The 14757-nt window shown below is 41.9% G+C and overlaps 1 protein-coding gene across 1 annotated transcript in view; it reads left to right on the top strand.

Moving 5' to 3' along the window:
* LOC147333602 (uncharacterized) overlaps positions 1-14757 on the top strand; it is a 38506-nt gene that overhangs the window by 2717 nt on the left and 21032 nt on the right. The window contains exons 2-5 of the mRNA XM_086286398.1: positions 2131-2514; positions 2603-2836; positions 3736-3908; positions 4015-5195. Of these exons, the coding sequence (XP_086142524.1) occupies positions 2131-2514; positions 2603-2836; positions 3736-3905 (788 nt within the window). The 3' untranslated portion in view covers positions 3906-3908; positions 4015-5195. Of the gene's footprint in view, positions 1-2130; positions 2515-2602; positions 2837-3735; positions 3909-4014 lie in introns of the transcript that reaches the window.

Below are 14757 nucleotides of genomic sequence, written 5' to 3'. Positions count from 1 at the left end.
AAACGACATGAATGCTTTAAAAGCATCAACATCAGCTCTTCTCTGACAGCATGGTGGGAGTTTCTAAAAACGACAGAGTCTTCATTAATCCAAAGCAAACGTACACCTATCTGGAACAACCCTGACATATTACAAAACAATAATATGATAAACATTTCAGATTGGAGTGGTAAAGGAATTAAATACTTGGAACATATATTGGAAGGAACAGACTTTATTTCGTTTGACAGACTAGTTACACAATATGGGATCAACAAGATCCCATATTGTGTAACTGTTATCTACTGCTAGCTAGTTTATTGTGATGGTGCTGTATTTATTATGTTGCTCTTTGTTGTTTGCTTTCTCTTCTGTTTGTTTTTTCTCCATACAGGTGATCCAGGTGTTTTGTTTGTTTTTCTTTCATTCTTCCCCCCTTCTCACCGTCTCTTCTCTCCTCTGGTTTTCTTTCTCTCCCTCTCTTTCTTTCATTCTTTCTCCCTGTCCTATCCCACAGTCATGTCTGTCCCGTTTGTAGCAACCGAAAATAAAATAAATACATAATTATAATAAAGGTCAATCAAATGGACCAATATGGCAAGGCCATGATGATCCACTTGGTAAAATAAATCCGCTTGGCATCTTTCTTGGCCTTAAGACAACAATTCTGATGGCTAAAGATCCAAAAAAAAAAGAAAAAAAAAGAAACGGGAGCTGGAAGCATGTAAATATAATAATAACCACTGCAGCCAAGAAGAGAGCCTGACGAGCCCAGTTGTAAGTAAGCTATTAAGACTCGACTGTACACCGTGTTCGTGTTTTCCTCTGAAACAATAAGTTCAGTTGGAGCAGTCTTTCAACGCCTCTCTCTGTCTAAAACAAAGTTGACCCAGACAACAAAGTTAATCTATTTTTCGGCTACGAGCCCGACACGGCACCCGACGTATTAGCCAGAGGTCCCTTTACTACGGTTCAAGCCGCGCACCTGTTTTATATATGCGCTGAATAGTTTTCTATACCAGATCGCTGCAAAAAGTGCAGCCTAACCTAATGTCCACCTACTGTTACTCATGTATATTAAGATTTAAACATCTATTTTGTATTGGTATGGCGAGTAGCCTTCAGTAATAGTAATATATCTCACAGCAATAGTACATTCATGCAGTTATAAAACGCATGATAATATATAAAGTAATCCAAAGTACTCAGAATACATTACTCACATTGAGTAACATAATGGAATACGTTACAAAATACATTTTTGGGGCATGCATTTTTCTAATCTGTAGTGGAATACATTTTAAGAGTAACCTTCCCAACACTGGATTTAAGTATAATTTACTTTGTTTGACAACATGAAAGATCTTCACATACAGGTCCAATATGTGATTAAAATCATGGCTTGTTTACATTTCCAGTTCATGACATCACACTAAGCAGTCCTTCTCTTTAAATCTAAGCTCTCTACGGCCTCTCATGTGCTTCTTTCTTATCTTTCTCCATCTCTGAGTGACGTTAGCTCTCTTTCTTTCCTCTCTTTGAAATACAGCAGCTGGACCGTTAACTGTAACACACTGTGAGACAAACTGCACACAAACAGTTTGTGTGTTTGCTGATGTTTGTTGTGGTCATAGAAACGCTGCATTTGAAATGACCTGACATATAATAAACCGTTACTCCCTTTATGCTCGCTCCTCTTCAGCAGGGCTAGCTAGATACTGAAGTAGTGTGACTTACTGCCCCGCCCACTTTTACCACTTAAGCACAGTAACAAAGTATTTTTACTTTGGTAATGCCCACCTCTGTTGATGAATCATGCAGGATTCATGCAGTTTTTTTTGTACGCACTATAAGAGAATGAAGCTCGTACACCAGGGGTGTCAAACTCCAGGCCTCGAGAGCTGGTGTCCTGCAGGTTTTTGATTCCCCCCTGGGTAAACACACCTGAATCCGATGATTAGTTCATTACCAGGCCTCTGGAGAACTTCAAGATATCTTGAGGAAGTTACTTAGCTGTTTAAATCAGCTGTGTTAGATCAAGGACACTAGGTCTCAAAGCCTGAGTTCCCCACCCCCGTAGTACACCCTCACATTTTTTGTCTGACCTTCAGTGACCTCTGACCTTCAGTGACCTCTGTCCTCCTGTTGCAGGTGTGTGTGTGCTGCATCTCTCTGCACTGACTGTTTCTGCAGGTGAGTCGATGGAAGTGAAAACCATCAGTGAGACTCCAACAAGAACACAAATACATTTACTCTGTCTGTGTATCTGTCTGAGTGTAACTCCAGATCACAAGCAGTTCTTCAGTGGTGGTGCTCTAGCGATTCTGACTTGTGTTGATGGTGATGGAAAAACAGTTGATGAATGGACAGTGAAGAGGACCACAGGAGCACTCACTGAGAGGTGTGGAGCAGCTGAAGGCCTTGTTATTATAAAGTCTTTGTGTCAACTCAAGTTGCGTAACCCCTCTGATGGAGCTTACTTCTGTGAAAGCTCATCTGGGCAGCGTAGTGATGAAGTCAACATCATTGTTTCAGGTACAGATGTTCCAGCTGTGTCTGTATGACTCTGTGTGTTGGTGGAAGTATGTCTCTGTATCACTCTGTTTGTGTCTCTGTTGGTCAGCTGGTTCTCTGATCCTGAAGGCCCCTTCATTTCCTGTGTGGACAGGAAGTAATGAGATCCTGCTTTGTCAATTCAAAGATCTGGGGAACTTTTCTTTATATAAAGTTGGTGAGAAAATGAGATCTGATCCTGAATTAAAGTTGACTCTCACTAATGTTCAGAAGTCTGATGAAGGTCTCTACTCGTGCTCAACTGGTGTTGATCAGTCTCCTAAAAGCAGGCTGACAGTCAGAGGTCAGTGCAATGATCTTTCTTATTCAACCTCTTTTCCTGGACTTTAGTAGAAATGTCATAGAGATCAATGAAAGGTGGTAGGTTATATCTTACTTTATCGATACATGTTCTCTTAATGTATTCAGGTCACATAAACAGAGCAGCCAGAGAAAATTATCCCATCATTACAAAGGTTGGAATGTTAAAGAAGGAACAAAGAAGTCCATCTTCACTGTGGTGGCACAAAACCTCTATTTGACTTTAAAACTCTGCTGGATTTACTAAAGAGACTCAGTGTCAGGTTGTGACTGACAGATGTGAACATTAGTTTCTTTTCAGGCCCATGTTTCTCTTTCAAGAGGAGAATATTTAATATAAATATAAATGTGAGTCACTAAGGTTTAACCACAGAGAAAAGCACATCTCATTGCTGCTGTGAAAGATGCAGGGAGTCTGTTTGGAATGAGACCATCTCCTCTGCTGATCGGGCCCACCACAGTTGACACACCTGTCCATTGGTATTGTAGGCAGGCTTGCAGTCATGTGTGTGAGTACAGTATAGGAGAGGACTCAGGATAGGCAGAATCCCTCGTTCCAATCGTCTGCAGTTGATCCTGATCTAACTCATTTATTCTATAATGCTGATTTCTGTCTGCGGTCTTGGGATGAGAGAAGAAGATGGGTACGCCCAGACCGTCACTGCACTCCTCTCCATCCTGTGCCTGATAAAGTCCATAAATAAAGACTTTCATGACAGATAGTCTCAGTGTATCCTCAGTGTAACCTGAAGATCCTTTCTTTAGTCTTTCAAGAATTCAGACAGCTCTGTCTATCAGTGAGGAAGCTTCCACAGACTACTGGAACTGATGAACTGACCAGATAATAAACTGACTGAACCATCTTTGTCGTTGTTCCTGCAGATCCTCCCACAGATCCTCCCACAGATCCTCCTCCTAATGTAAAAGCTCATCCTGGTACTGGTACTGGTCCCCATCCTCTGGCCCTCCTCTCACAGCCTCCATCATGTCAGGTCTGGTTTCTGTGGTTCTCCTGGTTCTGGTTTGAGTTCTGCTCCTTTGGAGGAAGCTAAAAGGTAAGACGTGTGTCAGCTGAGTCACAGAGCACATACATGTGTGTGTTAGGAAAGGTCAAAGGTCACCAGATCCGAGCTGAAATCGCTGATGTTTGTCTCTGAACAGGAAAGTGAGGACGCACTCTGCCTTATGGAGGACCTTCATCCTACTGTCTCTGATTGGCTGCTGTTCTGTGACATCATTGGTCCCCCCTGAAGCTCCAGTAACCAGCATAAAAGCAGTGGATGTGTCTTTGCTGTTGTATCTTTACTGTCGGCCTGTGATTTTACATGTTTGGTCTTATTATGCAGCACTTCGTGGTTTTTTTTTTTTCAATGCTTTTAAGTAAAATATTTTGGGACGTTTAAAGGTTTTCCTGCAGCTCTGCAATGACTTGTATTTTCAGACATGACAACTGTGACTGTGTGTGTATTACACTGTTTCTGTTTTGTAATCATAAACAATTAAAGTTTCTCACCAGAAACATACTCATGTCCAAGTCTTTGTTCAAAGGAACCCTGACTTATGGAGAAGGGCACAGCACAATGACAGGGTTGCAGTCAGTAGAAAAAACGCACACTAGTAGATGTTCCTGCTCATCAGTGGGATGATATGTGATTAAGACTGTTAAATGAATGTTAAGCCAGCCACTCGCCACGCCCACAGTGCCTCAGCTCACCATCATGTTGACTGTTAAATGCTTTAAAGGTAAAATATGACGTCTTTCAATCTGGTTTACTTCCTGGAGGGTGCTAACTTTCTTCAGTGTCTCTGAGTCATGTTGATGATGGGCAGTGAGGAGGACCAAATAAAAAACATAACATATTGTAAATGTGATACCCGCTAAGATCATGTCCTGATATTTTCATTTTAAAATGCCCTAAATTCACTAGTTTAAACTAGAGGCCTGGTATCATAACTGTAGTGTGAGCGGTGTCTGCCTGTACTGTACAGCTGCTGTTATTGTGTATATATATATTTATATTTCTTCATACATTCTTATATAGTTCTATACTGTGTATTGTGTATTCTGTTGTACAGTTATTTCATTTTTAACTTTAATTTTTTATATTTTATTCCTTCCTAGTTAAATTTACCCTTTTTAATTTTTTCATATTTATTTCCTATCTTATTCATAGCCTTTTCCTTTTTTTTTTCTTTAGGTCACGAGCAGTTGTCTAAGCATTTCACTGCATATCGTACTGTGTATGACTGTGTACGTGACAAATAAAATTTGAATTTGAATTTACTGTACGTGAGCTTAAAGCCCCATCTTTCTTCTTCTACTGGAATATTGTGAAATCTACTGCAGCATCATGCTTCCATCTGCAGACGATCAAGCTTGATTTGAACTTTTTTTTAAAAGAGGTTCGTGTTTGGGCATTCTGTGAGGAGCTTGCATGTCCTCCCACAGTCCACAGATATGCATCTGAGGTCAACTGCTGACCTGCGTGGATAATTGTGGCTCTGAGTGGGAAAGTTCCACCTATTATTCTGTGAGCCAGACTCTTTGGGTCACATCAGAGAGGACAGTGCTGATGAATGTCACAAGACCTTTGCACATGCAGTAAGGAAGCATTTTCCTGTGTATGCAGATATCCTTAATTCATCCTTTTCATATAGTCAATAAGATTCTGAGAATTGTGATTTATTTTCAGTACATACGTTTTTATTGCAGCTTTTAATGACTTTGTTGAACTTGTTAGTGCTCTAGGATACGGTCTTCTTATGGTCTCTGTTCTTCTTCATTGCCCACTTTGCTGCTTCTGAAAAAGCATTCGAAACACAACAAGTTCAGTCATCAACATTCACATGAGTCTTTATATTTCCTGCTCACTAACAAATCTGAATGTCTTCCAGTCAGCAGCTCTTCATCACCCCTCAGTATCACTCCTCTGCTGTTGTGATATTGTTCTGCATTGCAGACAGGTGAATGTATACATCATCACAGCTCATTTCTTCATTGATGGAAGTTGTATTGGATCTGAATCTAAATCAGAGCTCATCATAATTAACGTCCACCAGTCTGATGAAGGTCTCTACTCATGTTCAATTCAATTCAGTTTAATGCAATCCAATTCAATTCCATTCAAATCAATTCAATTTTATTTATGTAGCGTCAAATCAAAACAACAGTTGCCTCAAGGTGCTTTATATTGTAAGGTAGACCCTACAATAATACATACAGAGAAAACCAAAACCCAACAATCAATCCATAAACAAGGGCTTCCAATGATTTTCAGGTCATTGGTCTACCGACCTAGTGCTGGACTTACCAATACTCAGCTGACGAACTTCTCTGACTCCGCTTTCACCTAACTGCTCCACCGCCGGCTGCGCTTTATCTCCACACAGCTATCGCATTCCTCCCTCGCCGAAAGTACATTCGCCGGGACTCTCGTCGGAATTTTCACCATGACGACTCTAAGCCAATACGGTCCCTCTGGTCTCGTCACCCTTCACGGAACTTCGAAAGGGATGTTGACCACAGTGTTTTAGCCAGCCTGCCCAGGTCACCAAATACCTCTCTCCAGTCTGACAGCACCGATGTCAACTTTGGCTTCCTTAACAGCCGCTCCCTTACGAGCAAGGGTCATCTCATCTTGGATCTCCTCACAGATCGTAAGTTTGACTTTTTCTGTTTGACTGACATGTGGCAACAGCCCAATGACTTTTCGCAGCTCAACGACTCCACTTTTTGTACACCTGCCAACCTCGTGGGTGCGGCCGTGGTGAAGGTCTCGCAGTAATCTATCGTGAGAACTGGAAAGTCACGCTGTCTGTACCTGTCTACAATTCCTTTGAATCCATTGTTTGTCAACTCTCAGCACCTGTTCCAACTGTTGTAGCTATCATTTACCGCCCTGCAAAGTCTAATTCTGTCTTCATAAGTGACTTTGTTGATCTGCTGACTCACATAGCTGTTTCCCCAAATACCATACTTCTGGGAGACTTTAATAATCATATGGATAGCAGTGATCATCCTCTCATACAAAGACTTCTCATCCTGCTTCGATAGTTGTGGCTTTAAACAACAAATAACTTTCCTACTCATAATAAGCACCATACTTTGGACCTAGTTTGCTGCTCTGGACTTATTCCTTTCAACTGCAAAGCTGATGAACTGCTAATTTCTGATGACTTGACTTCTTTCAAAATGACCTTTTCTATAACCAAGAACCTTTGTACCATTTCTTTTCAGGAAACTGACAGACCTGGGCATCAGTTCCCTCATCTGCAAATGGTTACTGGACTTCCTGACCAACCGCCCCCAACATGTCCGGCTGGATAACCACTGCTCATCTACCATCACAATGAACACCGGTGTACCACAAGGCTGTGTGATGAGCCCTTTCCTCTACTCCCTCTTCACCCACGACTGCAGACCTGCTGATGGTTCCAACACCATCATTAAGTTTGCAGATGACACCACGGTGATTGGCCTCATCAGTGACAACGATGAGGCCGCCTAGAGGGAGGAGCATCGTCTGGCTGAGTGGTGCGACACAAACAACCTGCTGCTTAACACCGAGAAGACTAAGGAGCTCATCGTGGACTACAGGAGGAATGCTGACCCACATCCACCCATCCACATTAAGGGGACGGCTGTGGAGTGTGTGAGCAGCTTTAAGTTCCTGGGAGTCCACATCTCCGAGGATCTCACCTGGACGACCAACTGCTCCAAGCTGGTCAAGAAGGCTCACCAGCGCCTCTTCTTCTTGAGGACTCTGAGGAAGAACCACCTGTCCTCAGACATCCTGGTGAACTTCTATCGCTGCACCATCGAGAGCATCCTGACCAACTGTATAACAGTCTGGTACGGGAACTGCTCTGCCTCGGACCGGAAGGCGTTGCAGAGGGTCGTGAAAACTGCCCAGCGCATCGCCGGAGCACCACTTCCTGCCATAAAAGACATCTACAGGAAGCGGTGTCTGAAAAGGGCTGGGAAAATCATCAAAGACCCCAGTCACCCATCACATGGACTCTTCACCCTCCTGCCCTCTGGGAGGCGCTACAGGAGCCTCCGGACTAAGACCACCAGGTACCGGAACAGCTTCTTCCCCACAGCTGTCAGACTCAGATGTCGGAGTGCAGGATGCCATCCTGTACCTCCTGCATAGAGCCCACTCACACCTGGATGGGGGAAAAGGCACAGTCAGGATCCTGTTTCTTGACTTTTCCAGTGCCTTTAATACCATCCAGCCCTGTATGCTTCAGGAAAAACTGAACAGGATGGAGGTGGACCCCTGCCTGGTGGCTTGGATCTCCAACTACCTCACTGACAGACCACAGTACGTCAGGCTGAAGGACATCATGTCTGACACTGTGGTCAGCAGCACAGGAGCACCACAGGGAACTGTGCTGTCCCCTCTTCTCTTCACCCTGTACACCTCTGACTTCTGCTACAACTATGAATTATGCCACATTCAGAAGTTTGCAGATGACACGGCCATCATGGGGTGTATCTGGGATGATCAGGAAGAGGAGTACAGAAGTCTGGTGAGGAACTTTGTCGCATGGAGTCACACAAACCACCTGCAACTCAACACCTCAAAGACAAAGGAACTGGTTGTGGACTTCGGGACGTCCAGAGAAGGTCCACTGCCGGTTCAGATAGAGGGGGAGGAGGTGGTCAACAAGTACAAGTACCTCGGGCTGTGGGTGGACAATAAACTGGACTGGTCATGCAACACAGAGCACCTGTATAAAAAAGCCCAAAGCCGACTGTACTTCCTCAGGAGGCTGAGGTCTTTTAACATCTGCAGGAAGCTCCTGAGGATGTTTTACCAGTCAGTGGTTGCTGGAGTCCTTTTCTATGCTGTGGTGTGCTGGGGGAGCAGCACAGCAAAGAAGGACTCATCCAGGCTGGAGAAACTGATCAGGAAGGCTAGCTCTGTGGTCGGCATGAAGCTGGACACTCTGGTGACAGTGGCAGAGAAAAGGACATTAAAGAAACTGCTGGACATTATGAACAATGCTGGGCATCCTCTGCACACGGCCATAAACAATCAGAAGAGTCTGTTCAGTGACAGGTTGCTTCTCCCCAAGACAAGAACTAACAGACTTAAAAACTCCTTTGTCCCACACGCCATCAAACTGTTTAACTCCTCTCTGGAGGGGAGAGGGAGGGGAGACAGGAGGACAAAGGAGGGGGGAACAACTAAGCTGTAGTGCCTCTTCACTTCACTGTGCAATACTTTTTGTTAATATCCAACGGTGCAATAGACTTTAATACTTGAAATGTGCAATTCCCTTGTATTCTTATCCCTATTTTTTCTATTTATCCCGTTGTATACTCTTTATTTATCTATGTCTCTGTATGTATATATGTGTCTATATGGTATATTTCGGTGCTGTGCTAATTGGAAACCGAATTTCCCGGAGGAACCCACCCAAGGGATTGATAAAGTTTTATCTAATCTAACATGTAGTTCCTGCTTTTCCTTATTTGTCATGGATTTGCTGTGTTATTGAGTGATGGTTCTACTTGTCAGCTCAGGTCTGTAGGTTTCTGCAAGTGTTAGCATGTCTGATGTGCTGGCAGTCACGCTTTGCTTTGTAAATTGACGCTAAGTTGTTGTTTCTTTCTGTTTGTTGTAATCTACTTTATTCATCTCTTTTCCAGAACCACAAGCAACTCCATGTCCCTGTGTGACACTAACATGCTTCAGCTCGTCCTCTGTAAGCGGTTGGTGGCTCAGGTGATCAGTTTCTGTTTCAGGTCACTTTCTACATGCTGATCATAACATGCAGGTGACCTCAGTCAGAAGGATGATCCAAGTGTTCTGTTTACCTGTCTGCTGTGGTTTCTTACAGATACCAGACTGTATCAGCTTGAAGCCTCTGTCCAGAACCGTTGGCTGGTCACACAGATGATTAAGACGAATTCAAGGTCAACTGAACAGAGAACTGTCCCTGCAGTAGCCATTTCTGTAGTGATGTATTTCAGTACAGTAGTTACTTTATACACAGCAAAAATGCCAGTATTGATTTTTCAGTGTTAGCAGAATTCAACAGAGTTCCGAGTTAGTTCAACACTTAATCGAGTTAAAATAACACATCGGGAGTTGATTCCTGAAAAGTGTTAGTGTGGATTTTAGTCATTACTGCATTTTAACACTGTGGGTGTTAAATTAGACCACACCTTCATTTCCTGTGGAGCTTCGCATTTCAGAATCTTCGGTCGCCATTTTTTCTTGCTGCTGCGGTAAGTTTTATTCGGTCAAATATTAAGTTTTAGATTGATGTTAGAGCAAGTAACATGATAACTAGTAAAAAAAATAGTATTTATATCAAAATACATCATCTTTAAGTGTCATATTTGAATTTTAACTGTTTTTGTTAAGCTGGGCTACTGCTAGCTAGAACTCTGCAAAGTACCAGTTTCTTTCCTAATATTCATTTAGCATAATCTGGGTGTTGGCAGACTGTAATGAATATTACTTGTTAATATATGTCACAGTTTTTATTAAATGCCTTTTATTTATTTTCAAATTAAACTGCTAAAGCCTTAGGGTCAGTGGTCTCAAACACGCGGCCCAGAGGCCACTTACGGCCCACGTCAGGTGAGGTGAAGAAGTATAATGCAATTTGGCCCTTAAAGTGACTTTTTTTTGTCATTAGCCAAAAATGATTTAATATGAAGGCAATAAGGGCAGAGTGTTACGGGCCCTCATAGGCAGCGTAGTCCGTGCTGCAGGGAGAACGTGGAATTGCCCCTCCCGTTGTGTGTTTGAGCGCGAGAGAGGGAGAAAGTAGGAGCTGTTACCGAGGAGAAATGGAAGAAGAAAGCATGTAAATATAATAATAACCACTGCCGCCAAAATGAGTGCCTGGTTGTAAGAAAGCTGTTAAGACTCGACTGTACACTGTGTTCGCTGACAGTAAAGTTACAAGCCCGACAACCCGACGTATTAGCCAGAGGTGTCATTACCACGGTTCAGAGCCGCGGACCTGGCCGAGGTAACAAGAGAGTACAAACATATGGTTTGATTGGCTTTGTTAGTTCAGTGAGAGTCAAAAACTAATGTGAACACTTCTTTCTGCATTTTTATTTTGTTAAATATGAACAAAATTACAGCAGAAGTGCTGCAAAGTGTCTGACCAGAAAGAGAGGACCATTGTGTTCATTTGGTAGTTCAATTAAAGGCATCGGTTAGTTAAGAGTGAGAGGGGGGGGGGGGGGGGGGGGGGGGTGTTCATATTTGCAGTTTTGTCTTGTTATACAATATTTGAAACTTAAAAACGAACAAACCAAACGCTACATTGTCAGGAATATTTGTGGGTGTTTTCTTTGTGGTTTCTGTTTTTTTGAAGTAGCCCTCCAATGAGATGACAGCTCATTTAAGTTTGAGACCCTTCCTTAGGTGAACTAGGATGCTTAAGGGTAACCTGGGAGTATTTTTAAACTATAATGGCCCCTACATCTTGTAAATTATGGGAATTTCATCATAGTGCGCATTTCTGTAGCCAGTAGGTATTTTTCTTTTTTTTTTTCTTTTTTTTAGATTTTGTTTGTGGTACATTAAGCATTTTCTAGTCTAAAAATGAATAACAGGGTTATATTAGGGTTTGTTAGAGAGTGGGGAGGGGTTTTATGGCTTAAAATATATAAAAATAATAAAATAGAAATATGGTTCCTACTAACCCCTGCGATAATTGAGACAATACTGTGTTGCAGTCATGTTACACAGCTTGTACTACTTAAAAATGGACCAAGGATGTTTTTTCTTAACAAAATTAATTTAACCCTTGTGTGGTGTTCATATTTTTGTTACTCAGCCAGTGTTCATGGGTCTGGTGGACCCGCTAGAGTTTTGGCTTTCCAAATTAACACTATTAAACAATTTTATGTTAAATTACTCAACAGATGTTTACTTCATCCCAATTACAAGCCATATGAACAGCAAACATGGTTAATTTTTTCCCTTTACCTTTGTTAGATCACATTTATGAATTAATGTGCTTCTCGTTTTTTTTTTTTGTTGTTTTTTTTATAAAATGTTATAAAAAAATAAATCAGTTGTAATCAAGTGGAGTGAGTGGAAAGACACAACACATTTACACGTGAAGCAATATGTTTCATAACTAAATGGGATCAGCTGCTCATCAATGGTGACATTAGGCCCAGGGATGTAAAACAGAGGGAGGAGGTGCACCCACTTATCCCACACTGTCCTGATGGCATCTAGCTTGTCTCACTGCCGTCGAGCTGGTCTGTAGTGTCCGTTATCAAAACGGATAATCCTGGAAATTTTGTGGAAGTTTTCCAGAGACATTGATGCACGGAAAGGTTCTTGCCGGTTTCTGCATCCCACAGGGATTCTGTGGATTCCCCTTTGGACCTGAAAACTCCTGCAAGGATAAGAACCCCAAAGTAGGCCTTTGGGGTTCTTAGATGAATTTGGTCCATCTCCTTCCACCTCTCTCCAAAAACACACCTTCCTTCTAGATTACTGCAATCCAGAATAATTTTCTGGATGGAATCTGGGATGAAAAACTCAAATGAAGACTTGATGTCCTGCACATGAGTAACCGTCAGCCGTGTTGGCCCTGGCTTATCACAGTAACAGCTCTGCAGGGTGGCTCATTTCTTGGGTAAGAAGACCATTCAATTTCACCAGTTATTGACGTCCATATTTCTTCACTTGCTGTCTGGTGGGCTTGTTCTGGTCCTGGAGCTGGCTGCAGATGGGGTACTCGTCTTCGTTTTGTTACTAAATGGTGCTCAACCTCATCCTCTTCTTCAAAGTCACTGTCAGACTCTGAATTTTCAGAAATGTGAAATATTCTGAAACCTCTTTGTCAACATCATCATCCGAAGCCCCTCTCTCTCTTCCAAAATCAATTGGATGGCCCTCGCAGCAGATAATCTTTTGCCATCTTGATCAGTTGTGATAAGGAACCACACTGGCAAAGTCTTATTTACAGCATTATGCCCCTAATTTGCAGGTGGGACAGGGTATGAGAAAATAAAATTTGGATCCCTCAAGAAAGAGGGTAAAATGTGTGAGATGTAAGAGCAGACGGTGTTGATAGTTGAATTTTCAACAATGTGGCAACTTTGTGCGGAGCAGGAGGGGAAGAAAACACTATCAGCAGCACCAGAAAGGAAGACAGAGTGTGGGAACACAGGACCTGCACTTTCAACACTTTTATTAGACCTGGGTCCAGTGGACCCGAACACCTTGTATGTAATGTAAATGCGTGGGGGGAGGTACAGTATGAGGTCATTGAAAATTAGTTTGGATTTATGTTCTTCACAGAAAATAAGCCAAAGCCAATGAATTTCAGGTTGAAAAAATAATTAATTGTTTAATTTTTCTTTTGAGGAAAACTGAAAACGGGTCTCACAGACCCGAACACCATACAAGGGTTAGGCTCAGTCTAAAGGGACTAGACATGCTAGATATTTTGCAAAGAAATGGTGTTATATGCTGGACCTTATTTTACTCTTGGAAGGTGGTGATATGCTGGTTCCTGAGAAGAGATGAAGTAATCAAAGTCAGCTTTTCAAGACAGCCCCAAGACTCTTCGCAACTTGTGTTCAAATGTGAGGCCGTTGTGAGGTGATAAATGCAAGGAAGAGGCACTCAACTGACATGAAACATGTCAAAGACAATATGAAGGTGACATTTCAACATAGGCAAAAAGTGGTTCAAGAACCTGCCACAGCTTCTGCTGTCCTGGACCTTTTCCCAAGGTTTCTGGATACACCTGGCTTGGTAAGGCATAAAATGATTTAATGACTGCTTTGTGGTTCCTTTGTTTGTTTTCTTGTTAAAGTGTTGTTTCTGTTGTTACACTTTGTGTTTAAGATTGACCAAGACTTCACAATACTGTTTGTTGGGCAGGAAGTGTCTGCAAAGTTCCTTGCAAAGTGGCCAACATTCTTCAAGCCAAGGATCATCAAAGATTGCAAAAATCTGTCTCAGAGTACAGAATTGGATGAGCTGCTCATTTCTGCACAGCGTTACTCTGACGAGGCTGGTAAGTGTAAGTTGGAAATGGTAGATTTTGCATGCCTTTACAGCATTTGCTTAATTCCCACAACACAATATATCACTGGACCATACTGGTAAACCTTTACTACAAATTGGAATACAGCTGTCCATTTTCTAAATCACATTGGGTTTCTGTTCATTTCTGTATGGTATGAAAATAAGCTTACAAACATGTTAAACCTGAAATGACATTTAATGTAGTTTGAACACAAAAAAGTTACATAATCTTACTATTGTTATGACTCGATATCTACTTCACTTGGTGGCCAGAAGATTTTAAGTCTCTAGAAATGGATTTTTATACCAAAGCGCTGGTTTGGTAGTTGAAAAATTATCAGGTGTCTAAGACGTCATCATGGTATTACATAACGTGGAAAAAATGGCTGCTGGGGTCCTTTAAATGACAGTAATTGTGATGATCTTAATTCCTATTCTGTAGTTTGGGACTGCGAGGCGGCTGCCATCTTTTGCTGCTTCACTTGTTACTCCAACATCTAAGGGAAGGACGTCTTCAAAGATTAGCACATCAGATGCTGCTCACCACCTAATGAAATTCATCAAGGTATGTGTGCTTTTTAGATTTGTATATTTCTCTTTTGATGAGAACAGATGCAAAATATCAAGGGCTGATATTTTAAGATGGCAAGGTGATCCAACCTGCAGCAGATGTATCTATCGCAGACAGGCTTGGTGTTGCAGGACTGACATGTCATTGTTTCTATTAAAACTAAATGTACACATTGAAACAAAAATAATTGTGCGCGCGGAGTGAAACATTTTAATATTGTCATAATTTCCAGCAGCAAAGCCTCAACATCAGATTATCAATTTTGTTTAATGTCAATCACTTGGTTTCTTTCTCTCC

The sequence above is a fragment of the Aulonocara sp. 'chitande type north' Nkhata Bay genome, linkage group LG3, assembly GCF_057382095.1.
Source record: "Aulonocara sp. 'chitande type north' Nkhata Bay isolate Kocher_YH1m ecotype deep benthic linkage group LG3, A_spYH_male_GT1.1, whole genome shotgun sequence".
Classification (NCBI taxonomy): Eukaryota; Metazoa; Chordata; class Actinopteri; order Cichliformes; family Cichlidae; genus Aulonocara; species Aulonocara sp. 'chitande type north' Nkhata Bay.
The sequence above is the reverse complement of the archived record's forward strand: the minus strand, read 5'-3'. Positions and strand labels throughout refer to the sequence as shown.